This window comes from Nilaparvata lugens, chromosome 8, assembly GCF_014356525.2.
Source record: "Nilaparvata lugens isolate BPH chromosome 8, ASM1435652v1, whole genome shotgun sequence".
Lineage (NCBI taxonomy): Eukaryota > Metazoa > Arthropoda > Insecta > Hemiptera > Delphacidae > Nilaparvata > Nilaparvata lugens.
In genome coordinates, this window is record NC_052511.1 from 48,040,537 (window position 1) to 48,058,951 (window position 18,415).

Here is an 18,415-nt window from a genome sequence, read left to right on the forward strand (position 1 = left end):
TTCATATTAAACCTGTGATTACTGGTCAGAAACATATATTAAAAATAATTTGTAATAAACCTAAACAATATAGTTCAATGATGCTCTTCAGAGAACTGTCAATATTATCAGTGAGACATTCTTTTCTATTCAAAGCATTGCTGGATTTAGCTGAAAATAATTTCGATATTCAACAGATGAGAGAAAGAATAAACCTCAGGAATTCACAGGACATTAACCTCCCAAAACCAAGATTAGAACATTCCAGACGACACTTCAAATACATAGCTATAAAAATATTCAATTCACTTCCAGTAACAACAAGGAAAATAACGTCACGTCAGTTATTTAGAAAAGAAATCAAGAAATTCATTTTACAACTAGACAACCCGAATGATTTTTTTACTAAATTAATATAGGTCTAAATTTAGTAAAATTTACACATTACACGACATGAACACTGCAACAATCAAAGATCATTGAACTCACAAATCCCGTCCGGTATGCGTAAACAGTAAGACAGTATCAAATTTCAATCACTGTATCTTTCTTCAAAACGCATTCATTTATGGTATAATTACATCAGCACTTTGAAAAAAACGAAACGTTAACTATGAATAAAATTGAACTAAATATGAAAAAAACAGCAACCACTCCGTACATAGTTTTAAGTTTTGTGTAAGTGTGTGTGTGTGTGTGTGTGTGTGTGTGTGTGTTGTGTGTGTGTGTGTGTGTGTGTGTGTGTGTGTGTGTGTGTGTGTGTGTGTGTGTGTGTGTGTGTGTGTGTTTGTGTGTGTGTGTGTGTTTGTGCGCATGTGTGAATGTGTGTGCGTATGAATGTGTGCGCATATGTGAATGTGTGTGCGTATGAATGTGTGCAAGAATGATTACAAATATTGACATATTGATTTATTTCAATATAATACCATATTCAATTATTATGTTCTTCATGATATAATATTTAAATTTGTATATAAATATTTTATTATATATATTCAAGTGTCCCCACACAGGGTAGCCTATAGGGAACACATATTAGAAATTAGGAAACAATATTGTATTTGATTTTTGGAATGCATTTGATTGTATAATTAATTTTTTTTTGAATAAAGAAATTGAAATGAATTCATCGAATTTCCAGCTCTGACAGTATGTTGAAAAGGTTGACGACCGGGAATCCCCCGGTTTGTCAAAATCACATCACCCATCTGCTTTTTGATAATTAGCACATATTGACTCTTTCAGGCTGTCACCATGAGTGAGAAAAGGAACATTGTTGATATGTTTGCTACGCTGAGTGACGGAGGTTCAAAGTTATTAGTGTTTGAATGATTCAAGTATTCAAACAATATATCTTTATCTATCAGCCACATTGTCTTTGTCATTAAAACGAAATTCAGAGAAGAAAAGTCAAAAGTCAGTCATTAGAATGAATGTCTGAGACGATGTGTTTGCTAGAACCAATTTGATAGAGATTATTCATTCAAGATGTCTGCGAGTGAGATTTATTTACTATTAAGATTTCTTGCTTTTAGTTTTCTCTTTTTTTTCCTCTTAATTTATTCAATTTGTAGTGAATTGATTTAGTCGTTTCCTTATAATTTTTAATTATCATTTAATTTCATATAGAAATGTATATTATTATTTTTATGTAACTTATCATCGTGGGTTAAATGGAAGAGGGGGCTTCTATTGCCTCAATTTCACCCACATCACTTTTATTGTAAAGTGTAAATAAAAGTCATTTATCTATCTATCTATCTTAATGAATGATTGTTCGTACAATCATGGTTCTAGCTCAATCTTTCAATATTAATCAGAATGCAATTATATGATAGAAATCTGTATCTCATTAAGTAGGCTAATACGTTGTCATACGTTTACAACGTATTGTTATTTTTCTTGACGCATCCTCAGGATACTGTAGTGAATTTGAATTTCGCTCCTTCAGTCGGGGAACAAAATGTCGGCTGCTAGTAAGAGCGAAATGGCATCACACGTGATGACGTCACGGACGTTCACTTTGTTACGTTCAATCTGTGAGTGCCCAAACACATTCTGACCGCTGGGCGCAAGTTGCAGATTCCCTACTTCCTCTTCTGTTATGCTTTCGTTGTCAAAACCGTTTTGTTTGTTCTTTGTTTAAAAAAAACGACTCAATCAAAGTTTCAGAAAAACTTTATTGATTGTTTGAGAAATGAAAACAAATGTAGGAGTCATAATTTCCATCTTCCATATAGGCCTACTCCACAAAGTAGCAAAATCCTAAACATAGTCCAAAAATCTGGTGTGGCGAACTCACACAACTTTCCTTGCCGTTATGAAAATTGATCACCTGACGCTAGTGTTCCCGCGCATCTCAAGTCTACTATTCAAAGATTTGAGCCAGCTGGTGACAGGGCAATAACGCTGGATACACACGAGGTCTACTATCTCTTCATAGTGAATCATTTAATAGAATCAACAGTTGCCAACAGTTTGCAATTGGATAATCACATTTTCGCGAATTTCGAGCTTATTTTCAATTTTAGGTGAAAATGATACAAAACATTAATTGAAGAGATTTTCATGCTGAATCTTCTGTTTAAATTGTATTTAAAGCCTGATAATTGGGAATCTTAAATCAAACTTTGCATAGTTGGGGCGGAGATCCTGAAATTTTTACAGATATGGGACTTGGGGCAGTTGATAGAGCTTATCGATGACTATTTAAGGTATAACTTTAATCAAAATCGTTGGAGCCGTTTTTGAGAAAATCGCGAAAAACCCTGTTTTTGACAACATTTTCGCCGCCATCTTGAATCGCATTCAATCGAATGTTCGTGTCGGATCCTTATATTGTAGGGACCTTACGTTCCAAATTTCAAGTCATTCCGTTGATTGGGAGATGAGATATCGTGTACACAGACGCACATACACTCATACACACACACACACACACACACACACACACACACCACACACACACACACACCACACACACAACATACAGACCAATACCCAAAGACCACTTTTTTGGACTCAGGGGATCTTGAAACGTATAGAAATTTAGAATTCGGAGTACCTTAATTTTTCCGCAAAGCAATACTTTCCTTACCTATGGTAATAGGGCAAGGAAAGTAAAAAGCCGTTTATTGTGGTCGAAAGTTCGTTATTCCTCAGTTGTTCATTTCAGAACAACGTCATGTTTTTTGACTCACAAACCGCAAACATTTCACCACGAAATTCATCTGATTCCATAGCGGGATTTAATTTGAACTGTTTGCATAATATCAGTGCTTCTTACTCAGCTGATCCCGGAAATTTAAAAACTTTGTAGCTTTATAGGTGTTAACATTGATCTCTCCGTGAATATTATAGTATTTCTGAGTATATAAATTTCATGAATGGCCTTCTAATTTATTGGCATGTGATCGATCTTTCTCATTGATTGCCATTCGGTCCAATTTATTCATTCGATTCACACTGACTGATTTCGCCATTGCAAAGAAATTTCTGCTCTCTCATTGGCTGGTTTGGGCTTGGTGGGTTCCCTCCTACTCGACTGTCATTGGCTGAGGTTGTAGTGACGACGATATTGCTTTCCTCCTATTATAGTGGGGTCCACGTTATAATGGCAGTGGAGAAAGATAGAACAACGTTGCCGATCATCTGTCTTGTCAATGTCTTCTATAGACGGTAGCCGATACAGGTTCATTGATGTAATATTAACTGTTCATTCTCGTTTAAAATAATCAATTATATTTTATTAATCAAGAAATGATATTTTCCAATCATTTCATAATGAATTTTCATAATTAAGATCGAATATTTTGTTTATTAATTCTACATTGTTAAAAGACGGTCTAGCAACAGAGCAAAGCAAGAAAGAGATAGTGCTATCGGCTTTGTTGAATGATAGACAAGGGTAGCATTGCTAAACAAACACTGCCTTTATAACGTGGACCTCAGTATAGGCTTTTTGTCATTCACACACACAAACACACACACACACACACACACACACACCACACACACACACACACACACACACACACACACACACACACACGTCGATGTGTGTTTTTACGATATTTTGCCGCCTTCATGAATTGCTCGACACTAATCTTGAACTTCGTCTTTTTGAAATCATCTGTTTAATCTAATATGATTCATAAGGACGGAAAAATACCGTACGCTTTATGAGACTCACGCCTTGATCGTTCGATAAAAAAATCTGGTGTGGCGCACTCACACACCTTTCCTTGCCGTTATGAAAATTATTCAACTGACGCTAGAGTTCCCGCGCATATCAAATCTACTATTCTAAGATCTGAGACAGTTGGTGACAGGATAATAGCTCTGCAGACACACGTCTGCTATCTCTTCATAGTGAATGATTTAATAGAATCAATAGTTGCCAACAGTTTGAAATTGAATAATCTTATTTTCTCGCATTTGGACGGTCACACACACACACACACACACACACACACACACACACACACACACACACACACACACACACACACACTCATGTCGATGTTTGTTGTTACGATATTTTGCTGCCTTTATGAATTGCTTGACAAACTTCGTCTTTTTGAAATCATCTGTTTAATCTAATGTAGTTTTTAAGGACGGCAAAATACTGTAAGCTTTATGAGGCTTACGCCATGATCGTTCGATAGAAATTACACATTTAACCAACTACTGACAGATGAATGTGAACTGGACCTACCTGAAAGCAATGACCCCCCAGTGCTCCATGGCCTGATGCCTGAGTTTGGGCAGAGCCACCTGATCCAACTTGGGCAGTGTGTAGTCAATGGCCGTCCACTGCTCCATCTGATCCATCAACCGTCCAGTCAGGTTGAGTCCATACTGGGCGCCCTGCTGGGCGGCTGCGTCCGGCTGCGTCCAGATGGACAGGTTGCGTTCTGGGTCACTGATGGAGACCAGATCGGCTACCACTACTGCCACCAGATAGGTCGACATGTCGGGAGATTCCTCGAAGGTGTCCCAGACTCTGTTGTCCTCGTGGGGGCTGCGGAAAACACATAAAAATTTAGTTTCCCCAGACAAATCCGAAAACGCAACAAAAATGTCAGTTTTTGTCTATTCAATAGGCCTATTTCGGACTATGTGTAACCTTGTCTATATTTGGGAGAGGAATAGTTCAAGGTAACCTTATTTTCCTCTCCCTATCATTTTTGATGATGTACTTATTGTATGAATCAATCAATCAATTAAGTTACCAGACATAGAAATCGAACAGTAACCACAAAAATATTTGAAAAAGATTCGAAAAATCTTCATGAAAGATAAAATTCAGTTTCTGCATGTTAATTTTGTTCAATTTTGTTGAGTTTCTGCATGTTAATAACAAAGGCAGATCTTTGAATATTCTAGAGGCTTTAGAAATAACAAGAGTAATTAAGGAAAATTCCCAGAATAGTTTAATGACCAGATTCATTTCAACCAATACAACACTACGAATTTAGTTTATCATAAATTGTAAGCGTACATTAGTCAATAGTTTTTTCCATTTACATATCTGTTTTATTATCTTTCACACTTGTGTTCTTAGTTCTTATTTTGTACTGAAAGTAAATTTTATTATCATGGCGGTTCTGTTGCTTAAGCCGCCATTTTGTCACAACGTTGAGTGGGAGGAGACTGTCTAGCTAGGTCAATGGCAGGCGTTCATACCCTCGACCAATAGCAGTACTCGCCTACTAGTATAAATTCTGCTGCTCTTGTATTTAGTTTTAGTTTATCAGTGGTTTTTTTTAAATTTCTTAGTCTTTTTCATTCAATAAAATTCAGTATTTCAAACACCATCATATGAGAACCACAAGAAAAAATTTTAAGAAAGACTTTAGAAATTATTAAATAGTGACCCTTCCTGAGTAGTTGTGATGGATATATTGCAGAAGTTATCCATACTGAATTTAAAAATTAAATAATCTACAGAATCTTCCCAGGTTGACAAATAATTTTTGAATAGTAGCGCTCATCGAATTTCCTTTACCTTGTTGTCAATATTTGCAGTAGCAGAAGTCTTCGGGGTGAATTACAGCATTTAATTTGGTTTTTCCTTCAATAACAATTAAGATTAAATAATTCTTCCAACCACGGATTTTATTTAAAATCGAGATACAGGTCTCGGTTGTTACACCATTGTCAATTTCTGGTAAACTAGAACAACAAGAGGAATATATCTCTGTGGATAAACAAGTGTCGATGCACTAAATTTTTGCCAATTCCACGTCAGTATGATTATATATAGTGAGGTCCACGTTATAATGGCAGTGGATAAAGATAGAACAACAGCGTTGCCTGTTCTCTGCCTTAATTAATTACATTTCTACACTGTAAAAACAGATTTGGCATCGTTGCGAAGCTAGAAAACGATAACACTATCTGCTTTGTGGAATGAATGATAGACAAGGACAGCAACATCAAAGTTAATCAAATACTGTCATTATAACGTGGACCACACTATAGGAGATAATATGGTCCAATGCAAACTGGAGTGGCGCTTCGCCTCGCCTCTTCTGTATATTCTCTTCATTCTTTTATACAATACTAGCAGTAAGGCTCGCTTCGCTCGCCATATCCGTCTAGACAGGGGGCTCCGCCCCCTGAACCCCCGACTGGATTGTCCGAGAATGAGATCAGCAGGCTCGCTTCGCTCGCCTGCATTTTTCATTTGAGCATTTTTATCATATGTTAGGACGATCCGGTCGGGGGTCCAGACTAAACGTCTGGCTAAACGGATATGGCGAGCGAAGCGAGCCTGACGGCTAGTAATATAATATTCCAGGTTGAAGTAGCAGTGCCCAATCAATTTTTCCGCGATAAATGCATTTAAATCTTCAACTTGGTGCCAACCTAACAAAGTCAACCAACCTAATGCCAACCTGACAAAATTTTTAATTTAGTTACCAGAACAACTGTTTCGAAGAGGTACTCTCTTTAGATTATAGTTCTATATTAACATATGGTATGGACATTTCAATTATAATTTTAAGATATTGGAATAAGAAGAATATACATGCTAAAAGAACTTTATACCCTTAAAAACCACCCTTAGAGTTAAAATATCACCAAAAGATTTCTTAGTGCGCCTCTAAAGGGCCAACTGAACATACCTACCAAATTTGAACGTTTTGGGTCCGGTAGATTTTTAGTTCTGCGAGTGAGTGAGTGAGTGAGTGAGTCAGTCAGTAAGTATACAATAAGTACATCATCGAAATCATAAATTAATTTTAGCATTAAAACTAATGTTTATATTATGAATGTTATAAAATTCAGCGCCGCGTCACCGCCACGTTTGTACCACGTCACCACAGATATAATAAGCATGAGCTGATGAGAAGCGGAATACGCGTGTTCGTGGCACATAAGTCTGTAGGCACCTTTAGATACCCAAAACGAATCCAGTTGCGGTGGTTTTTGGGGAGATAATTCGACTTTGAATCGACTCATAATACTATTGTTATACAGGTGATATAAAATATATTATAATATGAAACGGTAATTAGTGGGAGTAGCTGGGAGGAAACGTTCAGTAACGCGAACAATAATTTAAAAATAGTTCAGAAATGGCTTAAGGATCATGTTCTCACCCTCAATACTGAACCTTTCATAACCTTCATAACCTTTCATAACCTTTTCACCTAATATTACCGGACAACCACCAATAACTATGAATTTGAATATGAATGCAAACTGTATAAACATGGTAAATGAGGGACAGGAGATAAAAACACTGGAAAGAGTACAAACTATGAAATACTTAGGAATAGTAGTTGACCAGCACCTTAAGTGGAACAAACACATAGAATATTTATGCTCGAAGTTAAAGTATTTGATCCATATCGTCTACAACATAAATAGAATAAAAAATATAGATATCACTGGGAAAATTTATTTCGCATATGCACATTCATTATTCCAATATATTATAGAGGTGTGGGGTGCTGCTTTCTATTCTTATGTAAAAAAGCTTTTTATCTTACAAAAGCACATGATTAGAGCGGCCCTGGGAAGACCTCGAATTTACTCAAGTAGAGAAATTTTCCTAGAATTAAGGTTCCAACTCTGGGACAGACTTACATTGAAAGTGTAATTCTGTACTTGAATAAACATAACCATTTATTTACCACTCACACAACTCCCTACAAAATCGAGCAAATAACACAAATAGATTTAATATACACTTCACAAAACTCACTATATGCAGACATCAACTTCCGTACTATTGTAATTACTTAATCAACAAAATACCAATCGGCTTTGTTTACAGAAATATAACCAAATCATTACTCTCAGATATACAGAGTTGGGTTGATAGGAACATTTTCTTTAGGCTGACTTAGACCTGAAAACTAAGTTTTGTTTCAGTTGGACGACCGTTACCATGTCTCTGATTTTGCTTTTTTGTCATATTCATAATGATCGAATAGCTTGGATCTTCATCATCTCTTTTGTTGCCTTTCTCAGTACCGAGAAATCTTTTGTCACCATTTATTTCCATCTAACAATTTCACATCTGCATCTATTGCTGATTTTCTTCCTTTTTATTTTTTCTTCTTTCGTTCGCCTTTTCTTTTAATCTATTAAGCGTTAGCCTACATGGAAAGTTATAGTTTTTCCTCTTCAATATCTTTCTTCTCTGAGCTTGCTTACTGATAGGATTTTTCTAGTAGTATTATATTATTATTCTTCATATATATAAATAGATATACTTAGTATATTTTATTTTAGGCTACTTCTTGTACTGTTACTCATTCCCCACACACAGATCCGTCTATGTGGGGAAAATATTCACAAATCTGTTTTTAGATATGTGTCTATGTATCTTGTGCTTTGTATTGTGAATTGAATAAATTGTCTTATTACGGGTTGTCTTATTATTACGGGTAATATTCAGGGAATTTTTTCTAATAAATTACATTCCATCCCACTTCGAATAGCATCCACCTCTCTCTTGAACAAGAAGTATCAAGAGCATTAAACACAGTTTAATACTGCAGTAGCGTACTTCAAAACATCAGATCTTTGGCAGAGATATAAGTGAGAAATCATAATAATTAATGGACTGCATTCTGTCTAGCTGGCTCTTGGATTCGGTGATATTTGCGGTACCAGACGCTCTCCCACTCACACTCGCTTCTTCTTCTTTTTATTATTCTTTTCCATCTTCTTCTTCTTCTTCTTCTTCTTCTTCTTTTCTTCTTCTTCTTCTTCTTCTTCTTCTTCTTCTTCTTCTTCTTCTTCTTCTTCCCTTCTCCTTCTATCATTTTGCAAATATATCGGTAGTCGTTGCCAAATTTCTTTTTGTTGAGAGCGGGAAGGGGTAGTAAGAGACAGAGGTGATCGAAGAGATAGTCTTGCCAACTGACCGCAAGTAAAAAAAAAAAACGTTTTGTGTCTTCTAGTCAAAATAATGAAATGTATAATATTGCGCTCCCCAAATAGAACCTCAGTGCGTCCAAATCAAACACTATTTGTGTTTTAAGCTGTCTTTTAAGTGAGAAGCGTTTGTTCTGTAATATTGATATTTTGTGTCTCGCACACACACACACCACACACACACCACACACACACACACACACACACACACACACACACACACACACACACACACACACACACATCGATTTTTGTTCGTACGGTATTTTGCCGTCATTTTAAATTCTATTAGATTGAACAAAGAATTGTGCATGCCCTCAACTAAAAAATGAAAAATCTATAAAGTATCTGGGCATCATGGTTGATTGTAACCTTAAGTGGGAGCCTCATATAGAATTTATTTATAAACGCTTGAAATTTATTACCTTTATCTTTTATAAAGTCCGTAAAATATTAGACATTAAATTACTTAGGGTCCTTTACTTTGACTATGTTCAATCGGTGCTGCAATATGGGTTAGTGATATGGGGAGGAGCGTATGATGTTTTCATGAATAAAATTTTTACATTTCAAAAAATGATAATAAAAGCAATTCTAAATAAGCCAAGGGCTTTTTCTAGTAGTGAAACATTTGCCGAATTTAAAGTGATGACAGTACGTCAAATTTATGTAAAGAAACTTCTCTACTATGCATGGATGAGGAAGGATGAATTTACAGTGAATAATAACGTTTCTATGTATAACCTGAGAGTTAGGTACATCTCATAACATTTATAATATTAACTATTCAGATTTGACAATAGTGCGAAGACAATTGGAGTATCTTAGCTCGAAAATAATAAATATCATGCCAAATGCATTGTCAGAATATCTTTCTAATAGGGGTACACAGAGGATGGAACAGATAAATGAGTGGGTGATACAAAAATTTTTCTTCGACATCAGTCAAATATTATAATTACTAGTAATTTATTGTTAACTTCGATTTTTTGTAGCTTTGATTATTAGCATAGAAAAACAATAGCGTAAGTAGATATCCCATGGTATAGGGCGTTTACGTCGCAACTTTTACTGTTATCTCAAGCCGATAGTCCACGTATTTCTTTCCCAAAAAGCTGTGTGACGCTGGTAGTCTCTCATATTGTGCCGTTCATACACTCTCACTCGGCCAAAACAGTAAAAATCTACAATAAACGATAGTAATCGACTTGAGATAACAGTAAAAGTTGCGACATAAACACCCTATACCATGGTATATCTATGCTATTGTTTCTCTATGTTATTAGTAAATAAATTTTTATATTGTCTAAACAGCTGATACTCTCACTCAGCGGTCAGGGTTTTGCCCTTGCTGGGTGGTGCCATGTAATTTTAATTTATTTGTAAAATAGCATAATATTATAATCTAGAATATTTCTTTTGTAAGATTTTTATTTTGTATTTTGTTTTTATGGGCAATAAAGATGTTTTAAAAAAAACAGGTGATTTAAAACAGATGATGTTTGTCAAGTTACGTTTAATGTAATAGAATTCATAAGGACGGCAAAAGATCGTACGACCAAAAATCTATGTGTGTGGGCGGGGCTTAAGCCGTCTTTTCAAATGAAATTATCAAAAACTAGCAGATAACTCATGCTCCGCAAGGGTTGGATTAGAAACTTGATAAACTGAAAACTTGACGTACTGAAATCTAAAAGAATTTAGAATAGGCCTGTAACCATCCTCGGTAAATTGAGAATATGCTCAATATCCTATATGTGAATATGCTATAAATATCCTCGGTGGATATGCAAAATTTCAAGTTAAGTCAGTTGAGTAGTTGAGAGGTTGAGATGTGATGATGCGACATTTGTGAATTTCCCATCCCGTACGTGTATAAGCCAACAATTTTCTTTTTCAAAATCAATATATTAGGAGCTTTTGCAATGTAGTAGTATTTCGATTTTTTCCAAGAGGACTAATCTATCTGATTAACCTGTAATCTGAATAAAAATCCGAATGATGTACGGGTTTTTGCCTGTGAACCAGTTGAAGAATAGAAGTTTATATGCTGAATTCATAAAATCAATATTTATATAAATTTACTAATTAAATCATAATTAATAATTTAATTGATTAATTTTGTTTTGAATTAAATATGAAACTAAATAAAAAAAATAAGTCCAACTTGCATATAACCTCGGTCCCCGATCATTGCCAAACCATAGAGTAAATATATTATTAATCTATGATAATCCTAGATTATTTGATTTTGTCCAAACCTATCTAATCTCGTTTGGGATAGATCGTAGACTTAGCTAGGCTTCGTTCGCTCATCTATCGAGTATGGCAAAACCTTTGCACACAATATTTTTCTCAACACTCGAATTATTATCATCTTTATATTGCTTAATATAAATTATACTTATCATTATCAATGGGAATTATGATAATTATGATCATAAATATTGTTAAGAGTATTTTACTTTCCTTGCCCTATTACCATAGGTAAGGAAGTACTGCTTTCCGAAAAAATTAAGGTACCCCGATTTCTAATTTCTATACGTTTCAAGGTCCCCTGAGTCCAAAAAACTGGTTTTTGGGTATTGGTCTGTATGTGTGTGTGTGTGTGTGTATGAGTGTATGTGCGTCTGTGTACACGATATCTCATCTCCCAATCAACGGAATGACTTGAAATTTGGAACTTAAGGTCCTTACACTATAAGGATCCGCCACGAACAATTTCGATCAAATGCAATTCAAGATGGCGGCTAAAATGGCAAAAATGTTGTCAAAAACAGGGTTTTTCGTGATTTTCTCGGAAACGGCTCCAACGATTTTGATAAAATTCACTCCTAAAATAGTCATCAATAAGCTCTATCACTGCCACAAGTCCCATATCAATGTAAAATTTCAGGAGCTCCGCCCCATCAATGCAGATAGATTCCCAATTATCAGGCTTCAGATACAATTGAAACAAAAAAAAATCGAGTGGAGTAGATTGAGCATGAAAATCTCTACAATTAATGTTCAGTAATATTTTCACCTAAAATTGAAATTAAGCTTTAAATTCGAGAAAATGTGATTATTCAATTGCAAAATTATTGTTGATTCTATTAAATCATTCACTATGAAGAGATAGCAGACCTCATGTGTGTCTCCAGCGTTATTGCCCTGTCACCAGCTGGATCAAATATTTGAATAGTAGACTTGAGATGCGCGGGAACACTAGCGTCAGTGATCAATTTTCATAACGGCAAGGAAAGTTGTGTGAGTGCGCCACACCAGATTTTTTAAGTATTGATTGAACTATCACACTCTATTTTGTTATAAAATTATTCTGTTGTTATTTTATCATATCATCATAATATTATTATTAGGACATCTATGTCCTTTATTACATGTGTAAGAGAGCATTGATGTGATAGGAAATCTACAACATTGTTGATGCTATTCATTTACACGTTCCACTAAACAGAAACCATATTATTTGCGACATTTTGATGCCATAACAATATTCTCATTATCGAATCCTTCATATTATCCAACAATCAATTCAAACCCACAATATTCCATCTACTGTAAACAATATCAACTCATTAGCAGACTCCGAGAACACACAAAACCCCTTTAGAAATCTTGAATTAGTTAATTCAAGTTGAACAATTTGAACACATGATAAATAAACTTGAAAATAAGTTGATTTAACTTGAACCATGTGAATACCTGATGAATAAACTTGCCAATAAGTTAATTCAACTTGAACAATATGAACACCTGATAAATAAACTTGTCAATAAGTTAATTTAACTTGAACAATGTGAACACCTAACAAATAAACTTGACAATAAGTTAATTTAACTTGAACAATGTGAACACCTATTAAATAGACTTGACAATAAGTTAATTTAACTTGAACAACGTGAACACCTATTAAATAAACTTGACAATCAGGTTACATAAGCTTTGAAACTTCGTTTCAATCACGATCTTGATTAGAGCCTGTGTTGTCGTCTGGCTAAGTCCCTTGAAGGAGGGGCTTCATCTCTGCTAAGTCCGGACTTAGTTGACAAAGTGCTAAAATAATGGGTCAAGGATGGGCAGTGCTTTACTTTGACCTGGCGGTGCTTCGCAAGTCTCCTGTTTTCTCTCTCTCTCTATCTTTTCTCTATTCCTCTCTCTGTATCCAATCTCTCTCATCCATTCTCTCTCTCTATTCCTCTTCTCTCTTCCACTCTCTGTATCCAAACTCTCTTACCCATTCTCTCTCTCTCACTCTCTCTCTCTCTCACACACTCTTCATATCTATCTTGCTCTTAGAATTCTCCTCTTTCTTTCCATCTCTTGCTCTTCTTCTCTCTCTAGCTCATAATATTTTACTCTTTCCTTTCATCCCTTCCTCTATTTCTTTTTACCGTTTTCTGACTCTCTCTTTTTCTCCTACTTATTCTCTTTCTTTCTTTCTCCTTGGTAGAGAGTTAGTGGGGAGGATACTTTTAATATTCTTTCCGAAGAATGATATGTCCAAAGCTCCGACAATTTATGTGGATGCATAACAATATAATTATCTATAGCTATTATAATATTACAAATTGCTTTTTCATATCATAAACAGTTCAATAATTATTTTCTTAGTCTATATTGTGTAAATTCATATATAATTTTGCTGTATTGTAAGCTATTGTATATAAGTGTATAAGACAGTATATATTGCAATCTACATAAATAAAGTACTCAATCAATCAATCAATCTCTTTTTCTCCTACTTATTCTCTTTCTCTCTTTCTCCTTGGTAGAGAGTTAGTGGGGAGGATATTTTTAATATTCTTTCAGAAGAATGGACATTGATATGTCCAAAGCTCCGCCAATTTATGTGGATGCATAACAATATAATTATCTATAGTTATTATAATATTACAAATTGCTTTTTCATATCATATACAGTTCAATAATTATTTTCTTAGTCTATATTATATAAATTCATCTATAATTTTGCGTATTGTAAGCTATTGTATATAAGTGTATAAGCCAGTATATATTGTAATCTACATAAATAAAGTACTCAATCAATCAATCAATCAATCTCTCTTACCTAGGCTACTTCACTTAAAAGTCTCCTGTTTTCTCTCTTTCTTCCTCTCTCTGTATCCCAACACCTCTCTCTCTCTCTCTCTCTCTCTCTCTCTCTCTCTCTCTCTCTCTATATATATATATAATATATATATATATATATATATTATATATATATATACTCTCTTAAAATTCAAATTCTCCTCTTACTTTTCATCTCTTGCTCTTCTTCTCTGTCTAGCTTATAACATTTTACTCTTTCTTTTCATCTCTTCCTCTATTTCTTTCTCCCGTCTTCTGACTCTCTCTTTCTCCTACTCATTCTCTTTCTTTCTCTCTCTTCCACCTAGGCTACTTCACTTCTTCAACTTCACTTAAAAGTTGCAACAACGTCAACAAGGACTTGCCGGAACGGAGCTAAAACGGACGACACAGCTAATTTATTAGCAGCTGACAAGATGTTGGTGAGAGAGAAAGAGAGAGAGAATGGGTGACTGAGAGGAAGAGAAGGATTAAGAGGAAGAGGAGGAGAATGAGAATGAGTAAGAGTGTGAGAAGGTGAACGAAGATGAAAAATAGAAGAAATAGAAGAGAAGAGGAAGGTGGGAAACAAGAGAACCAAAAGTGGATGAATGAGATGAGGTATGACTAATGGATAGGTGGAAGAAGGAGGAAAAGAACGGATAGAAGAAGAAGAGGAAGAAGAAGAAGAAGATGAAGAAGAAGAGGCAGGAGAAAGACAGGAAAATAGAATGGAGGTGATATGTAGCCCCAAGCGGCGCGATAAATTTCTCCAGATAATTCGCTTATTTCGTTATTTTCATCAATGTCCACAAGCCACGTGTCAAGGGAGGTTGCAAAGAAGAAGAAGAACGGAAAGAGAAGAAGAAGAAGAAGAAGAAGAAGAAGGAGAAGAAGAAGAGAGACAGACACAAGGAGGAGGAAGGAGACTAATAGGATGAATGTAATAGGTCACGCTCTAGATTCTTGAGTGCGTTATTGGGGTAGAGGTTGATAAATTATCTATTATCGTGTTTTTTATGCTGATTGTCCACTGATGAACTCCAAGGTCGCTCATGTAAGATTTTCCAGTGGAAAAATAAGCTATTTTTCAATAGTGGTAGGACGTTTTTATGGCTCAAATAACAAGAACATGGCTCTGCAAGGTGAACTTTATTCACACACGAGGTCCAGTAATTATGTTTTTCCTACAGTTACCTTGAAAAGTGGTCATTCCTGCACTGATTACAGAACGCAAAGAATCACTTTTCCGCTCTAGTGCGGGAATAGTATATTTCGCACCTAGGGCCGAAAATGAGACTTTTCCGGCTCGAAATCGGTTTTCAAGTCCGAGGCCGTAGGCCGAGGACTAGAAAAGATTGAGAGCCGGAAAAACATTTTTGCCCATGGTGAGAACGTTATTTTTCGCCACAAAGAAAAATAAACAATATAAATATGAGAATAATTGTTTATTAGGCACTTCCGAAAGCAAAACAGAAGGTCATAGCTCTAGCAAACCTGAGGTAATCTGAATATCAGGAAATTGTCCCAAGTATTTTTATTTTTTGTCTAAATAACCTGAAATTATGTTTAATTATGTAAGAGTTGAGTTTATACTTTTATTCTTCCAAATGACAATAAGATGATATTATAAATGTTTTGATTCTTGAATAATAAACACAAATAATGAAAAGTTTTTTGATCAGCTGTTTTAGCACACTTAAATTTGGCCAATCTGAATGTCAACGTCAACAATGCTTGTTGTCGTTGACTTCGGAAGTTTAGGTTAGAAGTTCTATCCTACTATGAAATTCGAATTTGAATAATTTATAATATATATCTTATCTGTATTTTATTCATCCAAATAAAATGATAGTATCTTATTGCAGAATACTTATTCAATTCTAGAAGCATAAACTGATTCCGTTTCATAAACCATTTTGTAAACACGTTCACATCAAATCAGAATCAGCTGACTTCAAGGTTATTTTACAGCCCCAGGGCCGTAAAACTTTTACCGGCCTGGTCAGAAAACAATCATTTTCGGCCTCCATATGACGCACGAAAACCAGCTCATTACATCCAAGAAGGGCGAAAAAAATTTTTCTGCACTCCAGATTTGCAACATGGCAACACAAAATAGTTGGTGGGTTATATGGAGGATTAGTGCACGAGAACAAAAATTAAGTTGGTAACAATGAGTGTGGTTAGATTTAGATAAGAATCATTTCAATGGCTACCCTACATTCATGATAAAATCCCAATCTAGAAATCCAAAACAAGTATAATGTTTATCTAAATGTAGCAAACACACATTATGAAATTCGAATTTCCAGGTTATTACCGTTCGAAATCCATGTCAATAAAATTAATAAAATAACATTAGAATAGACTACAATAAAATATTTTCTGTTGTCTATGTTATTTTATAAATATTTTTTAGATTACTTATAATATTTTTCGGTAATTCTAGTTAACCATAAGTCTAAATATCTGAATACTGTTTTTAGCTGGATGAAACGAAGTTAGGTACGATTCTTCCCGCTAGGTCGCGCGCTTGTCAGTTCAGCCATTTTGCAGACATCCGAATCAGCTGGTTTGCATGTATTTTAAATGCGAATTTTTTGTTTCATCTTTATTTTCTCTGATTCTTGAATGAATAAAAATGAGAACTTTGGCTGAGAATTTTCAACTTCAATTGGATTATTAATTTTTAAATGAATTAAGCTTATTATTAATAACAGCATCACACACACAAACATTTGATGGATTTCAGCCATCATTTTATCCATAATTACCCACTTTTCATATTCAATGGTAACTGTGGGAAAAAATTAATGTGAAATACTTGCACAAAGTTCCTCTGCTGCACTCAAGAAGCCATTCCGCCCTCGCCTACGGCTCAGGCGTAAACGTTTCTTTCGGTGCAGCAAACTATCACTTTGCGCACTAGTTGCACAAATAACTATTTTAAAACTGGTGTAATTTTATTTGATTTATAATGAAGTTGTACTGTTAAATCCCATTCATTGACAATAATCACAAATAATTAAATCATCATACAATCTATATATAATATATATAGATTATATAAAAGTATATTATATAAAAGCGAAATTGCACTCACTCACTGACTGACTCACTCACTGACTGACCTCATGAGGATTGTCTAAGGCCCAGACGTGACTGTTGCGAGAGTTGAAGATTCCTTCTCTTGTAAAGCTGGACTCATCGGTAAATAACACATTTTCTAGAAAATTTGGTTGGATAATGTCTTGCTGAAGAAACCAACGGGCACAGTTTACTCTTGGCTCATAGTCGCGTTCAACCAATGAGTGAACTTTTTGAAAGCGGAAGGGGTGAAGTCTTTCCTTGTTTAGTACACGCCACACAGAAGAAGCACTTGAATTGATTTGCTTTGCAACTGCTCTCGTACTCGTTCTAGGATTGAAATCGAATTTCTGCAATACTTCCTCTTCAAAAGCAACATTTCGAACTGCTCGAGGCCTACCAGCAATTACCCTGTTCCGTTCAAATGAACCAACTTCTCTCAGCCGATTGTGAGTTCTTGTGAACACCTTGTCGGAAGGGAGACGGCGGTTTGGAAATGCAGCTGCATACATTCTTCTTGCTTCGGTCGCATTGCCAAGAGCTGCTCCATACATGAAGTGAATATCGGTGTACTCCAGCGAACTAAATTCCATTACAATAATTAAATATTTGTGTAGAAGCAACGTAAGAAAATATTGAAACTGGAAATTTAAGATAGAAATAAGACCTAGGAAACGTGAGACTAAGAAATAGGAAGCACTACATCTGGTTCTTTACTTTTAATGAAACAACAATACTTTTACAAGACAAACATTATCATCTGAAAACCATTGTAAAATCATCTGTTTGCCCATATGGAGCCATACCGAGTTTCAAAGCTTCATCTTAAATACATCTGGAATTAAAAAATTAATATTGATCTTTAAATGGTGAAAAG

The 18,415-nt window shown here is 35.1% G+C and overlaps 1 protein-coding gene across 1 annotated transcript in view; it reads right to left on the minus strand.

The window, feature by feature from the left end:
- The window catches only part of LOC120352862 (aminopeptidase Q-like), an 86,140-nt gene that overhangs the window by 33,408 nt on the left and 34,317 nt on the right, over window positions 1-18,415 (minus strand). Inside the window, exon 4 of the mRNA XM_039435172.1 lies at window positions 4,697-5,005. Within this exon, the coding sequence (XP_039291106.1) occupies window positions 4,697-5,005 (309 nt within the window). The remainder of the gene's footprint in view (window positions 1-4,696; window positions 5,006-18,415) is intronic.